The sequence below is a fragment of the Cyanistes caeruleus genome, chromosome 1 (genome assembly GCF_971803275.1).
Source record: "Cyanistes caeruleus chromosome 1, bCyaCae1.hap1.1, whole genome shotgun sequence".
Taxonomy (NCBI): domain Eukaryota; kingdom Metazoa; phylum Chordata; class Aves; order Passeriformes; family Paridae; genus Cyanistes; species Cyanistes caeruleus.
In genome coordinates this window covers 134705645-134720659 of record NC_141701.1, presented here as the reverse complement: position 1 = coordinate 134720659, position 15015 = coordinate 134705645, and the positions used below count along the sequence as shown (strand labels likewise).

Sequence of the window (15015 nt, the reverse complement as noted above, 5' to 3'; positions counted from 1 at the left end):
GATCGCCGGGCAGGAGGGACACAGCCATGAAATGTGTTTAGCACAGGCAGGAGTAACTTCTTGTGAAACGCAGCACAAAAACATTTCCTGGTTTAAAAGGCATTCTCATCATCAAAATATGCATTAGTATTGCTTATACATATTTTCTAACTCAGTCTTTTGTGCCGTATCTAGAAATATAGTACAGCAGTAATAACGTAATTAGTATTTTCACTAGCTAAATTACAGAGCTGGCTGTAGAATAAAGCACAGTAGCATCAATATTATCAGTTAAGTATTATACAAAAATAACATCAATAGTTTTAGTATAGTCACAAGATATAATAATTTTCCTCTGTGATCCTTTTAAATTGTGTCAGATGAGGAAAATAACAAAACCCACTGACACTTAATTCAACTCTGATTCTAAAAATCAGCATCTCCAAGATTTCCTAGGTAAATTTTTGTAGGTTCTTGAACAATATTTCTTTCTGAATATGGTGTTAGTTATAAAGAACTTAAGTTCTGCTGCATCAATTCTCATATGAATTTAATTTTCCCAGCACTTCTCTAAGTTAACAAAGGAGTAGAACAGATACTTGACAGATGAAGATGATGAATCATAGGGATTTGTAATAATTATCCAAGACCATAAAAGCAATCCTATGTCAGTGTGAGAAGTGGAACCACTGGCTTTGCAATCCAGTCTACTCCATATTTCCTTCCCCGACAGTCACAAAGGGAGATCTAAAATTCCAACAACCAAGATACTGGAAACCAAACAGCCATTAAAGAAGAAGTTGAGGCAAGTATGCTTTCACAGATTCCTCACATGGTGAGACAATTGTCTGCCACCCCTACAATACCCAGAAATCTGAGGACTCCAATTCATAACAAAGCTGAAAGCATCCCATGGCATTTTCCATGCCTAAAACTCCCCTTCATCCAGGCTGATTCACAACCCGCCAGACCAAATCAAGAACACTTGAAGATCTACTCACACTCCATCCACTTCCTAATTACAGTAACTTTATGCTTTACTTCACTAAATGAGATTCATTTCCTCCACCAATTCCATTCAACTCCTTCAACATTTTGTTCATTTGTTTGTTAAGATGCAGATCTCCAGCAGCTTGATCACTTCAGATGAGACAAAGCAATCCCTTGGTAAATCCCTCTGGACATGCAGAACATATTATATGCACAAGAGTTGAACTCCTTGAATTTCCCCTTTTCAGATCCTCTAGGTTTCCAGTCATTCAGATAAAGAAAGGAGCTTTTGTAGGCCAGTTAATCCATCCGCTGAATGAAATATGGTAAAAGTTTTACACATCCACATGTTCTGTCAAGGCCCTGGTTTACATCTGTAGATGTAATAATAACTGTAGTAATGCAGACAAAAATCATGGCTCAGGCCTCCAGAGAAGATCTTTAGAGATTTGAGTTGAAAAGTCCCCACGCTGCAGTCAAAAGAACAGGCAAAATGATTTAAGGGCTTACATTTATTTCTGCCAAAGTACTGGCTTAATTTTCTTTGTGTGTCTTAATAAGCCACCTCTGTGAGAGGGACTCTTACTTGAAATGCCTGTATGTCCTAAGCACCAAAGCAGGCACCATTGAGTGGTAAGCTGAGACAAACATCCAAAGGCAGTGTAAGGGCCAAGCTGCAAAATGAGCCTTTTGTTCATCTTCTGTAGCACCACAGTCATACACTCACATGAAAACAGCATTCGAACAAATTAAAATGCAAATCTACATTTTATTATATGAAATTGAGACAAATGATACACACTTGAAGTCTGCCAGAGTAGCTATTACAAACATTAATATAGTTTTGGATGATGACTTAAACCAAATGAGATGGAAGAGAAACACTGAAGAAACACCTTGTGAAACACTACAGGGAAAAAACAACTCTTGCCACAGTTACATTAGTAAAATACAAATTAGCAATAATTCTGCTGTAAAGGGCTAGATGTGTCTTGTGTAGACATGTACCTCCAGGGAAGCCTCCAGCCACAAGGTGTATGTGCAAGGCAAAAGAAGAGGGAAGTGGCCTGCCAGTAAAGAACGACGGCAGGGGTATCAAACTAGGTGGGAGAGGACTTTGCACTGCCACAGCCTAATGGGATGTGGCATCTCCAGGAATCCTGCAACAAGAAGCCAAACAGCCACTGGCCTAGGCCAGAGCTGCCCAGCGGATGTAAAGATGTATTTATGCTGGGTCTGATTCAGATTGTGCTCTACACAATCAGATCGCTTTGAAGGTTTGCCTTGTGCAATCATTTTCTTTGTCAGGAATCAGAAAAAGACTGTGAAAAGACTGTGAACAAATTGTTTAGGCATTGAAATTTAACCCTGTGGAATCCTTACAGTGTAGCACAGTGTGACACAGCAGGAGCACATTTGTCAGGGGACTGAAGCCTCTTTGCTCTCTCTGCACAAAACATATACATTAGCATTGTGTGGGGTGGGGGTGCTCCCGAGCACACGAGGCAGCTATGGGGACACGCAGCTCCATGCCTCTGCTGCCTCCCATCTGCACACAGCCCTCTGCGCCACTTCTGCTCTGCTAAGGAAAACAGAGGCTTCACATCCTTCAAGGCTGTCTTGAAGCCCTTCCATTGCATTTTCTTTCAGAGATTGTACAAGATTTGATTTTTAAATATCCAAAGTGCACATGAGAAAATTATTGAGTATTACTCCTCACAACAATCTTGTTAAGAGTCTAAAAGTTTTTCCACTAGCATTAATAGTGCCAGAGTACCATAGCATTAATGTCAGATCATATAAACACTAAAACCAAAAAGGCATTTGGAAGAAGCTAGTCAGTTCCATGGCTTTTCACTTAGCTGTGGGCTAAGGAAAGAACACATCTGGTGTGGATTTTATACCAACTTTCATGACACCAACAGCTTCTGTCTCAGTCTCCATACAGTAAGGTACTGTGCATCCCCTACTCCTCCTGAAAAGCAGTCTGAGAGCACCATGTACCTCACAGCAGGTACTGTGTTGTACAACAGTGCTCTTTAGACATAAATTTTAACACAGGATAGCCCAACAATGTTTCTGTGAAGTGTTGCAAAATATGCTGACAAGAATAAAAGAACAGTCATTTGGAATTTGGCAAAGAAAAGCCACCCTAAATAATTTCCGACTGCAATCAGTCTTTGCTCCTGCTGTACATGTAATAGATGAGACTATCTTCTCATAGATAAGATCCTTCTTTTAAAAACCCATTCAGTTATATGTTTAAGAAAGTAGGTAAGTTTCTCTCCAGTGGAGGTTTTCAAACATTGTCTTTCCTTGTGGCTGCCAGTATTAGATATCCCGTTCCAGAAACACTGTTTAGTAGTCTCTGTGAGAAATTAATAAAAAGAAAAAAACACAAAAAAACCACCCCCCACCCCCCCCAAACTGCTGCAAATGAGATAAAAGAAAATGGTTAGAACAAAAAATGGTAAATGACAGTTACATATTAGAGAAGACAAGAGGGTTGTTTGCTGTGTAATACACCAGAGGAATAAGCAGAATATAAAAGTCTATTCACTCTCCAAAAGAAGGTAAAATAGTTTCAGGATGTTCTACAGATGGGAAAGAGCTCATACCTCCATATCAATGTGATCTGCAGCTTCAAGACTTAAGTTTCAAATGTCTTTTTACTCAATTCTTCATCTATTTCAGCTCTTGAAGGATAAATCCTAAGCCACCTTAGTCCCATCAGTCCAATCAGCGTGACCTAAGTGTCCTCAGATTTCCTCTGAATGTGCTCAGAACTTATTTAACTATCTATCTGTGTTCCTGCAGCCAAGCAAATCTCTCTTCTGAGCCACACAAATGTGCTGCTGACCCCCACAGAATCAGAGCTCACAGCGTCCTTCCCTTTGCACTCATGGAAGTTCTGAGTTCATTCTGTCCTTCTCAAGAGGAACAACAATGCACAGGCCAAACAGAGTATTGCTCCTTTCCTCCACAGTGAATCCTGCCTTAATTATGAGGACTTTTGTAAAAGAGGTATTGTCTACCAGGCCAGGATCACCACACTATCATATCATGCAGAATTCAGCCCTTGTATCATCTTCAGATCTGATTATTTCTTTGTTTAGCTGTTACTAACATGTTTAGAGATGTAAAATCACAACACTTTGCTTCCTCAAAGGTAGCAGTAGGAGGTATCTCAGTGCAGAAAAGACTCCATAATTAAAAAAAAAGCACAGGGGCCAGCTTTTTTCCCCTCATCAAGCTTGGGAAGCTTTAAACAATATGCAAAGGCAAAAGGGGAAAATGGTAATAGTACTGAGAAGGCTAAAATTTGAATGAGATAACAAACCTTTCTTGTGGAAGGAAAAGGAAATGACTGATTCTAAAAAAGCTTCTGTGATAAATCATCACCCCTGCATGAAATTCCATTCATATATGTGGCAATATCTGGTAGTAATTTAAAGAAAAACAAAAAGGAATAAAAAGGAAAAACTTAGCAACAAAAAAGTTTATAAAGAACAAAATATAGCTTGCTGGAATTGATGAGCTTTTTCAGTAGTTCAAACAGTAGAAGGAGATTTGAGAATCAAGCAAGGCTTTCAACAGCTGTATTTGTATTACAGTCATAAAGGCATAAATGTGAAATGCAGCTCTAATAAAACACTGAAGTTTATAAAACTGGTTGGTAATTTTCCACCCTTTCAAGAAGCATCTCAGAATATCCAGGGGAATAATACCTGAAAGAGAAACATTTTGTTTGTGTGTTAGACTACAAGGCATGTTCTGTGCAAAGTAAAGGAACACTGTGCATATTTCTACTGATCAGGAAAAAATCCTAGCATTAAACACTGGGCAAGAAATTCTACAGTTACTCCCCTACAATGTTTTAACAACCTGCTTTTCAACTTACATTATCATTTACACTTGGAAGTCAGGTTTTTAAAAATACATTTAGCTTCTTTTAGGGCATGCAGGTAAGCAGCTACATTTTAGGTAGGTTCAGCTACAGCTGCCGTAAGCATTGTCTTTACTAAGAAATGTAGGTGTTGGCTTCTTTTGAAATTATGGCCTTTAATAAAAAAGCATGAGTTTACACAGAACTGTCAGCTGCAAATGACAACAGTCTGCTGCTGTTTGTCAGACATAAGCACACACCCCCAAAATTCACATGAAGTCTACATCCATGAGAGGGACACTGGTTCTGGAATGAAAATAAAATAAACCTTCTCTCTCTAATGCCACATGAGGATGGACATTATCCAGTAGGTTTTCATTAGAGTAGGACTCTGGCGCCATTATTGTCCTGCTGTCATTTAACTGGCTTTCCACAATGGACCAACTACATGCACCCAATATGCAAACATCTAAGCTGCATTTAGTTCTTGTTTTCCAGGTTAAGACTATCTGAAGTTTAATACTGTATTATTCTAAAATCATACATCTCAGTGTATTTCTAGTTTTGCAGGCATGTGAATTGCCACCTCTGAGCCCTGAAAGCTTCAACTATAAAGAGAGAAGAATATGCCTCCATGTAATGAAGGCCTAAAATATACTCCAAAAAAATCCCCAGAGGAAAATTTCCCTTAAAGGAAAATCTATTTGCCTTCTTAATTTTCATTTTCTGGATAATTTCTGGATGATTCAACTCTTTTTAAACCTCACATTACTTCTGTGATTGTAAAGCTAACTTTCCAGTGCATTACTGTATTCAGTCTGCAAACAGCCTAAAATAACAGGTCTCCAGGACAAACCCAGAGCTGGATTCTATCACAGCTGCTGTGCCTCAGGCAGCACAACCAACATCAGGCAGTAGCACAGACAGGCAAGCAGGAGATGCTCAAAGGGGCCTTTTTCTTTATTACATCCCAGGCTAGATGACTAGTTTCTTTTTTTTCATTTACAGGGGGAAAAATAGCTATAACAAAGAAACATTATTAATATCCAGAATAGCATAAACAAATTCCTCTTTCCCTCTGAAGTACTAGCTGCAGAATAAAATTTCTTTATGACTTTGCTTTTTCCCATTTGACAGCCACTGGCTTTTCTTTGTGGAGACAAACAGGACTTCGTATTGTGAGACTTAGTTTCTAGCTACTATTAGCTGAAGAACTATGCTGCTCTAATTAAAATTGATGATGCAGATCTTCAGAGCCTGTAGAGGGAGTCCATGAGTACAACATCCTTCTGATGTGTTGATGGAGCGAAGGACTGGTAAATGGATATCTAGAATCTAGGAGGGCATTTCTCTCATTATTACAATTTAGGATGGTGACATTTTGACTGTAAGCTATTTAATAGTGTTTCTGTATTCATTAAGGGCAAAGTTCAACTTGGTGCAGACAGCTGGTGTATGGTCCTTTTATATAACACTTAAGCCTCGTGATGAGGCTCAGGGAGGAAGGGCAGCTGTGGGCAGACCAACTGTGCAGGAGAGCCTCTGGACCCTCTATACATCAGAGGAAGTTTCAAAGGAGCCTCTGAATATGCTAGTTCAGACACACTATTACAAAAGTCAAGGATATAACCAGAGATTCACCCATACCTGTATTTTGGAGCCTAAGTAAGCCACAAGTAAGTTACCAAAATAAATTTTGCAAAGACTTTTATAAATATGAGTGGTTGTACTGAAGACTCAATCTGTGCAGTGCAGGACTGACTTTTTGTCACACTTTCCTGCAAAAGCCTGATTATTTGGGCTTTGTTGACAGACAAATTTGATTCCAAATACAAAAAGAGAAAGTGTTCTAACGAATGTGTCCAGAGGTTGTGTTACCACTGGGGCAATTAACCAAATGTTACACTTTGGTTTTATTAAAACCAAAATTCACAAAGGAGTTAAATTGCTGTTTTAAATACTTCCTTTGTGTTGTTCCTGTGAAAAACATCTAACAATGTTACAAGTATGAATTCTTTACATTTCATTTTCCATACCTTACTATTTCCTCTGGATAGCAATTGTTAATAGTGTTGATATATTCCTGAAGAAGTGACCCAGGTTCTGCTTTTATTTCTTGAACCTTTTTAAGTCCACCAGTTGTTACAAAGAGACGACGTGCTTTACTGTCATGTGGTAACACCTACACACAGAATAGCATATAAAAAAAAAATTCTTTTGAATTAATGTGTATGCCACTAGGCTCAAATATTGCTTATTTAGTTTTAATTCAGAGGACAGATAAAATGGAAAATCAGAGAAACAACATCTGTAATGACTACTATATTATAACAGTTGTATAGGGAAAAAAAAAAACATAAACCAGCCCTTTATGATTACAACATAATTTATCATGTACTTTAATACATAACATATATAAAATAATTAATTTACTATTTATCCTTACATAAATAATATTTCTTGAATTATTCTTACAGAGACAATAAGATTGTGGAGAATAAATAGATAAAAAAAACAGAACACTAACATGGAATAACAACAGCATCTGTTCCACTTAAACCAAGTTATTCAGGTCTTTTATGTCAATTCCCACAGTTTAATTGTAGAGCTGAATTTTATATCATTATAATGATCTAGTATAGATTAGTGCATGAAAACAATACTGAGAATTGCTGCAAGTGAACAATATAGCCTTGAAGCATTACATGCTACTATTAAATTCCTAGATATTAAAATCCTTTAACACACTATGTAGCCATGGAAGCCTTTTACAAACACACACACAAAGCAAAAACGTGAAGTTTCTGCAGCCAAAGGGGATGAGAAGCAGAAATGATCAGACAATAACATTCTGTGCTCCCTGAGTGATGCCAATACGCAGCTCTGTCCAGAGGACGGCAGGGAGGGAGGGAGGGAGGGAGGGAGGAATGAAGGAAGGGAGGTGGGGGCTGGGCCAGGCAAGGGAGAATGACAGTGTGTAGTCCATAGGCCCATAGGGCTGCAATATTATTAAAAAAATAATAATAAAAATAGAGAGAGAAAAAGACAAAGATAATGCAAGATGTCAGCTGCACCTACAGCAAAACCAGATGCATTTAAAACCAGCTCTGAGACGGTAAATTCATTTTTTAAGCTTCCACACTGGTCAGACATTGTCATAAATTTGACTGTATTTCAGTGTAAAACACGAGCCTCCAATGAGAAAGGGAATACATAAAAGGATGAAGAAAAAGAATAAGATTTCTTCCACGCATACAGGCAAACACCCTTCATTTCTGTGGTTCCTCTAGGCTGTACAAAAATAACAGACAGGTAAAGAAAAAGCAGGAGAGCACAGAGACTTCTCACTATTATATGCTCCACAGAAGTGTCAGGAAGAACTGTGATTTTTTTTTTTGTTGTGGGAACTGAACAGACGTCTGTTTTCACATATCTCCCACAACAAGAATTGCCAAGGAGGAACTAGCAAGGAGACAGGATATGGCCCTTTCCCTGCCTTCCTCCTCCACACTGTGACTTCCAGGCTGGATAAGACAGCAGAAAACTCTCTTGGAAGGGGCCCTAAAGAGAGGGAGAGCACCTCTGAGACACAGTTCCTTCCCCCAGTCCAGCCTGAGACAGCACAGAATTGCACAAACCCTGAAAATGCTAATGTTAAAATGCACAGTCCAGCACGAAAAACAAATAGCACCCCATTTTGAAGCACAGCTTGGAAATAAGGCCTTTACTGTACCATAAATAAGCAAACAGAAGTAACAGACCACAGCTCTGAGAAAATGCCCAAGCTATGCTACAGGAGAGAAAAAGGCTTTTACTACAGAGAACTTAATTTTAAGAGTATACTTCAGAAGAGCAAATGCCAGACAAGTACAGTTTAATAATGTACAGGCAAAGGAGAAAAAATGAAACAAAACAAAATATCAGCTGATATGAAGGGCACAAAACCATTTCAATAGCAAGCAACATCCAAATACACACTGGATAACTAATTGTTATGCACATGGCTCATTAATAGCTCCAGTCAGAACAGAGAAGCAAAAGGGACTGGGTTCTGTGCAAATACCCAGTCTTTCAACAGCCTTAGAAAGAAGACAGAAGAAATTAACTGCGGCAATGTAATCAGGAATCTGCATTACCAACAGCAGTGCTTCCAGATCTGTCATAAGAGCTGAGTATCAAGAGTGTTTTACTTGGCCATTTCCAGAAAGAACATCTCATCAACAGAGCTTGGTACACCCTGCTAACAGGTTACACCACAGAGTATTGCACAAGACACAGTCTAGAGTTGAACAGGATTCCCACCACGAACATGACAGACACTGTAAGTCTCCCAATTAGTTAGCAATTACTTACCAACTTTAAATATTTTGAATACATTGTATCAATTTTACATGCTGCATTCAAATAAACAATGTATTTAACAACTAACTTTCAAAATTTTGAGAGGGATGAGAAAAAATTTGGAATTTTTACACTCATTTGAGACTGAAAATTAATCAGGATAAAAGGAGTCAAGCCTTTATATTATTGTAAAATATCTGACTTAAGTCACTCCTGTACAGACAGCTTGTAGTTTATCTAAAACAGATGTGACTGGGATTTATGTGATACATTGGCTCAGCAAAAATATTTGCACGTGAGTTAATATTCCACTTAATCTCGAGGGGCATGGAAGAAAAAAACACCTTGCTTATAAGAAACTGTTTTCCCAGTTTTAGGATGAATTATGGCAGATTCCAAATGAAACAGTATCCAGCTGTATCAGACAAAAGAACTGCTTTGAAGGGGATGCTTGGGGATCCTGAGAAAACAATGACACACCTTTACAGTGACTTCTTCTTTGGAAAGATAGTTTCCTTGCTGTATGGGAAACAATTAGCAATTAATATATTACTCACCAAGCAGAGTTTTTTCTTACCTTACTAAACTGCCCAATAATATACTTCATAATACTGGGAGGGGCGTCATGAAGCAGTGGTTCAAGTGCTGGAAAATGCGTGCATTTCTGAAGAATGTTCTTTAAAGCTTTCTTAGTCTATTGAAATGAAAAATAAACTTTCACTAGTAAGATATCAATGAAAACAACAAGAATTCATATATATCACTGAAGTCTGATCAAAAAAGAAAATTGATCAGAATTTTCAATGAGCAATTTCTGAATAGCAACTATGATATCTATCAGGTCACTTAATGAAGAATCAATTTTTTACTTAGAATTATTAAATCTCAAAACCTACAGCACATCATATTATTATTATTATTATGTTATCTACGGTCAAAGTAATGGCAATCTTCCTTTGACTATAATGAAAGCTGGAGTAGACCCTTTAGGTAAATTGAAGTACTCTAATATAATAAGAAAGTTAAATCAAAACACATTTTAAAAGATTGTATTTTAGAAGTGGCTTACTAGGAGAGGCTGCTGGTCTGGGATAGCAAAGTGCAGTACTGTCCAGGCAGGGGGGAAAAGAGAGAGTGAAGCAATTTTGCATTGGTGCATATTTCTGAAAACAAACTCAACCTTGATGGATACGTAGTAGTGACCTTCTTGGGCAGGATTACAGGTACAGCTAATTTGGCTTCAACATTTTTGGGAAATTACTATATAAAAGTTACTTTACAGATCTGGAATGTGGTATTTCAGTGGAATGTACAGAAGCATAGTACAACATGGGAGATCATATCCTGTCCTATTACACTCTTCTGTTGGCTCACTTACTGTTGCTCAGAAATACACTTTACTGAACTACAACTCTGCAAGCTCTCACACAAGGAAAGGCCCTAAACGTTGCATGTTTTAAAGAGCAGAGCCTTGATTAGCAGTTACAGTTTAATTATAATAATAAAAATGTAGGCAAAATTATTACAAGGACTGTAACATTTTCTACAAGAGCTTATACTTGCAAAAACAGAAATGGATAATTAGAGATGAGTCACAAGAAATTACAACATTTATGGGTCTATGCAACTCTGATCTAAACTGGAAAAAAGTAAGGGATTAGACTGTGGTGGCTACAGCATATGATTTGGTATATACCATATGCACATGTATTAGGACCAGCCAGTCCCCTACTAAATGACACAGCCTTCAGATACTCTGCACCCAGGCAAGCTGTGACTCAGTGAGCATCAATAAAAACACATATCATTTAGTAGTTCTTAAGCACTTAAACCTCCTGATTACAATTAATACACCATACTGCAAATACTACAAATCTACTTGCTTTCATTTTAAGATCTTCTGAGCTGTGTGTGTCCATAAAGACATCGAGCAGCGTGGGCAGCACGTTTGCTACTGCAACATGACGTGCGTGCTCAGCACTGTGTCTTCCAATCTGTCCCAAGGCCCAAGCAGCTGCTGCCTTAATATGATCTTCATGTTCTTCTATCAAGCAGACACACAGTGGTGGTATTCCCTGTAGCATTAATCAAAAGCACAGCCTTTACAAATGTAGACCAGGGAATGTGAAACAGATAAAGATAGTTAGAAAATGTTTCTCTATTTACACTCTTCTTCTAAAAAAAGCTGTAAGAGAATGCATGCTAGTGATGCCATATTTTTACAGCATCATGATTAGCAAGAATTTTTAATAAATCTTAAAAAATATAGTTAAAAAGAAACAGATTCAATGTTCTAAGTCAGAAAGCAGTTTGAACAAGCATGCAAATTTAAGGTCTAAAAAGAATACACAACATAATTCAGGCTGTACTGAGTAAAGGTGGCAGTTCTTCTCAAACTGAAAATAAAAGAATTTGAGTGTTTATGATTCTATGAAATCAGTTTAAGACCAGAAGGGCTCAATCACTGAGTCTTTCTTTTTTACTATCCACAGCACTAAATTTCAACTTATCAACCTCTTTTTGAGTCCAGTAGTTCATGTTTGACTCACCCAAACACTTCAAGAAGGGTTTCAACTCTTGATTTGCAGACATCAAGAGATGGAGATCTCACATCCAGCTGTTACTAAAGTTGTTCTGGTTCAGGGTCTTTATACTTTCTCCACAACTACTTAGTAGCTGGTATTTTATGCCAAACACTCCATCAGGAAACATTTCATGCTACTTTAGGTAAGACAAGGCTACTAAACCTCTCTCCCAAAAACCTTTTTCTCCATCCCATGAATCTTTCTTTACTCTTTTATGCACAGTTTTCTGCTTTGTTGTTTTGGTTTTTTTCCCCAAGATGCTTTTCAACAAAGACAGTGGAACTATATATATTACTACAACAAATAGATGAACTTCTCTTTTCCAGTAATGCTTCATCTTCTATTCTTTAATACCACAAAGGACTAAACTGTGGCAGGTTTTGCCACTGCATTAGAGCAAAAAAACACAATGAAGTGTTTGTCCAGTATGATCCCAAAAATCTTGTTCAAAATTCATCATTTCCAGGTTAGAGTACTATGGAATGGAACTATCACTTTATATCATAATATCATTAGTGTCTAATTGCACGTGGTTATGCCACAGTGCATTTCTTTCAAATGGTTCCAGTTTACCAAGTCTCATCCTCAGTATACATACCACTCCAGAAGCTTAATTTCCCCTGAAGCAGTTTGGGTTTTTTTAAATGGATTTTGGGTTTATTCAGGTTTATTGTTATTTCTTTTGTGGATCATTCATTAATATATTTAATTTCATCAAAGTTTGTCCAGATCCCTACAACAGCTCTCACAGCAGTTCCATTCAGTTATGATAGGAATTATTATTATTCTTCAAAAATCTAATTTAGGGACTTCCTCCAGAACTTAATCCTGGTTTCATCCCACTTAATGTCAAGCACTCAACAGCAGGAGCATATTTGCTCTAGGCATCTGTGAAAGTGGAAAGACACAGATATCCAGAGAAGAAGGGCCTCCAGAGATGGCAAGAAAAAAGCATATATTTCTTTAGTTTTAAAATACAGAAGAGCATTTTTTGATCACTCCTCTTTTCCCTGCATATTATATTATGTTGTACCAACTTCCATTTTTCAACTTGCATTTCTACTAGAAGACATTTCTGTTCCTTTGTTTATATTGTTTTGTTTTTCCACTCATATAATGTTTTAAATGACTGACATAGTGTGAAAATGGGTCAAAAATGTTAGTGAAATTGCTTTCTTCTATCATTAGTTAGCATTATTCACATCAGACTACTAAACCAGGCACTAATTTCACCTATTGCAAACATTGCAAATTATTCCTCTTCTATATCATTGCCCAGCAGAATTTATTTAAACCTGAAAATGCATAACTTTACTTATTTGAAATGTCACTTGCACAACTGAATCAAACCACACTACATTGGAAACTGAGATCTCTTCAAGCCTGAAGATTGCTGTTACAAGATACTCTAGCAGTACTAGCAGAGTCACACTAGTACAGTGAAGAACACGCCATTAAGCATAAAAGTTTCAAAAAAGCTTTTGATGCAACCACAAATACACATTTTAAGAGTAATCAGACTACAGAAATTCAGTGACTTATTTTGTGTACCCATGCAATTGCAACACAGAAGAATCATGCACTGTAATACCAACTAATCCAGGATGTTTTGTAAAAGGTTCAACACCATAAAGACACCCTTTTATCAGGCTGCCACATAATTTTGGACACAGAAAGCATCAATACTATGAGAAAGTGCATTCATAGAGAGCAAGTATATAATCCTGTCACAAAATACATTCTCTGCCTATGTTAATTTGTATCTGTACCAAAGAATACTGCTGAAGAACTACAGGAAGACAACAAAGTGATAGCTAACCTTGGAGACAATCACTGCCATTGACAGGTTCTCCGAATGAGCTGCCACATAACCAAGTGTCATGATGCCAGGCAGTCTGACAGTCCCTTTGCAGCTGCCAATACAATCAATCACAGCAGCAACTCCACCTGAATTTACTATAAACTGTGAAAGCTGAAAAGATAAACAGAAGAGATTAGATACTGTGAAGTATCAACAGGCATAAAGTACCACATCAGAGAAGCCTTTTAATGTATTGCTCCTGTTTAACAAAATAAAGTTGGAATAAGAGTGATGTATCATACAGACTGTTGGGAACTAAGTGCAGCATCAGGTTCTCAGGAATGGAGATAATTTGCTGCTGTGTTTTTGATTGACTTTACTGCAAGGAAAGCAGGACTCTGAATCCTTGATGCCGTATAGCATGGAATGACATATTCTCAACTCCATCATCACACACCAGAGAAATGTGCCAGTGACAGCCTATCACATGACTGATCTTGAAGATGCACCTACTGAGACAGATACTGTTTCACCCTAGTGCCCCCTCACTCCTAAACTAACATCCTATGTTCTGTGCAGTGACAGAGGGAAAGGCCCATTCCTCCTCCCATCTGCATTCTAAATTACCTCTGTGGCACAAAATCCTTTGTGGATCCTCATGCTGAGGCATGAAGCCAAGGACAACCGTTCTGGATGTGCAAAACTGACTTGGGCTGGACCATTCTGCCATGTTAGCATGCTCTGAGGGAAGTGTCCAGGGAACACACTTGATGGGTAATGGAGTCTGCCCAGAATGCCAAATTACATAGCCTTGCTTATAAATGACAATCAAGCTATGCAACTTGGGTTTCTACCAAAAGCAAACTTCTCACATCACTTGAGGGACAGTAGTAGAATATGTATGACATCAATAATGAATAGTAAACTATTCAATATTATTACTATTATTATTTTCTTCCACATTTTTAGGTATATCCCATTCTCCCTACAGATTCCAAAGCAAAAGGAACATGTTCTTAAAACTCAAAATAAAATGAACAAAACTGAGGCATGTGAATTCCCAATCCAGTTGACTTCTATAAATATGAAATCCAACTCTGTCTTAAAGCCTTTAAAAGGGGATTGTTTTCTTCACGAAACAACCAGATGAAATTTTCAGTTAGTACTTAGGAAAATCTATTCATGACTGTGAATTAGAGCCAGTGGAAACCAAGTCCTACGTCTGGACACAGCCATGTGCACCTGGATGTGCAGAGTTCCTGCCATGTCCCTCAGCCCTTGCTCTAAGTCCCTCTGCTGCTGACCTTCACATCAATTTTTCTGCATATGCAGATAGAGAGCTGAGATCCAAAAGCCATCAGTCTCAAATGGCACAGCCAAATCCTCTAGAAATACCATTTGCCAGCCTGTCTCTGCTGCAACGTGTGTTGCTT

General features: G+C 37.9%; 1 protein-coding gene across 2 annotated transcripts in view; it reads right to left on the bottom strand.

Annotated features, from left to right (window-relative positions):
* Window positions 1–1718: 1718 nt before the first annotated feature.
* The window catches only part of SPAG6 (sperm associated antigen 6), a 36831-nt gene continuing 23534 nt past the window's right edge, over window positions 1719–15015 (bottom strand). For both annotated transcript variants that reach the window (XM_086860267.1, XM_086860278.1), the window contains 5 exons: window positions 13601–13753; window positions 11080–11271; window positions 9774–9890; window positions 6892–7037; window positions 1719–4697 (listed from right to left, as the gene is read on the bottom strand). In XM_086860267.1, coding sequence (XP_086716393.1) covers window positions 4631–4697; window positions 6892–7037; window positions 9774–9890; window positions 11080–11271; window positions 13601–13753 — 675 coding nt within the window. In that variant the 3' untranslated portion in view covers window positions 1719–4630. The remainder of the gene's footprint in view (window positions 4698–6891; window positions 7038–9773; window positions 9891–11079; window positions 11272–13600; window positions 13754–15015) is intronic.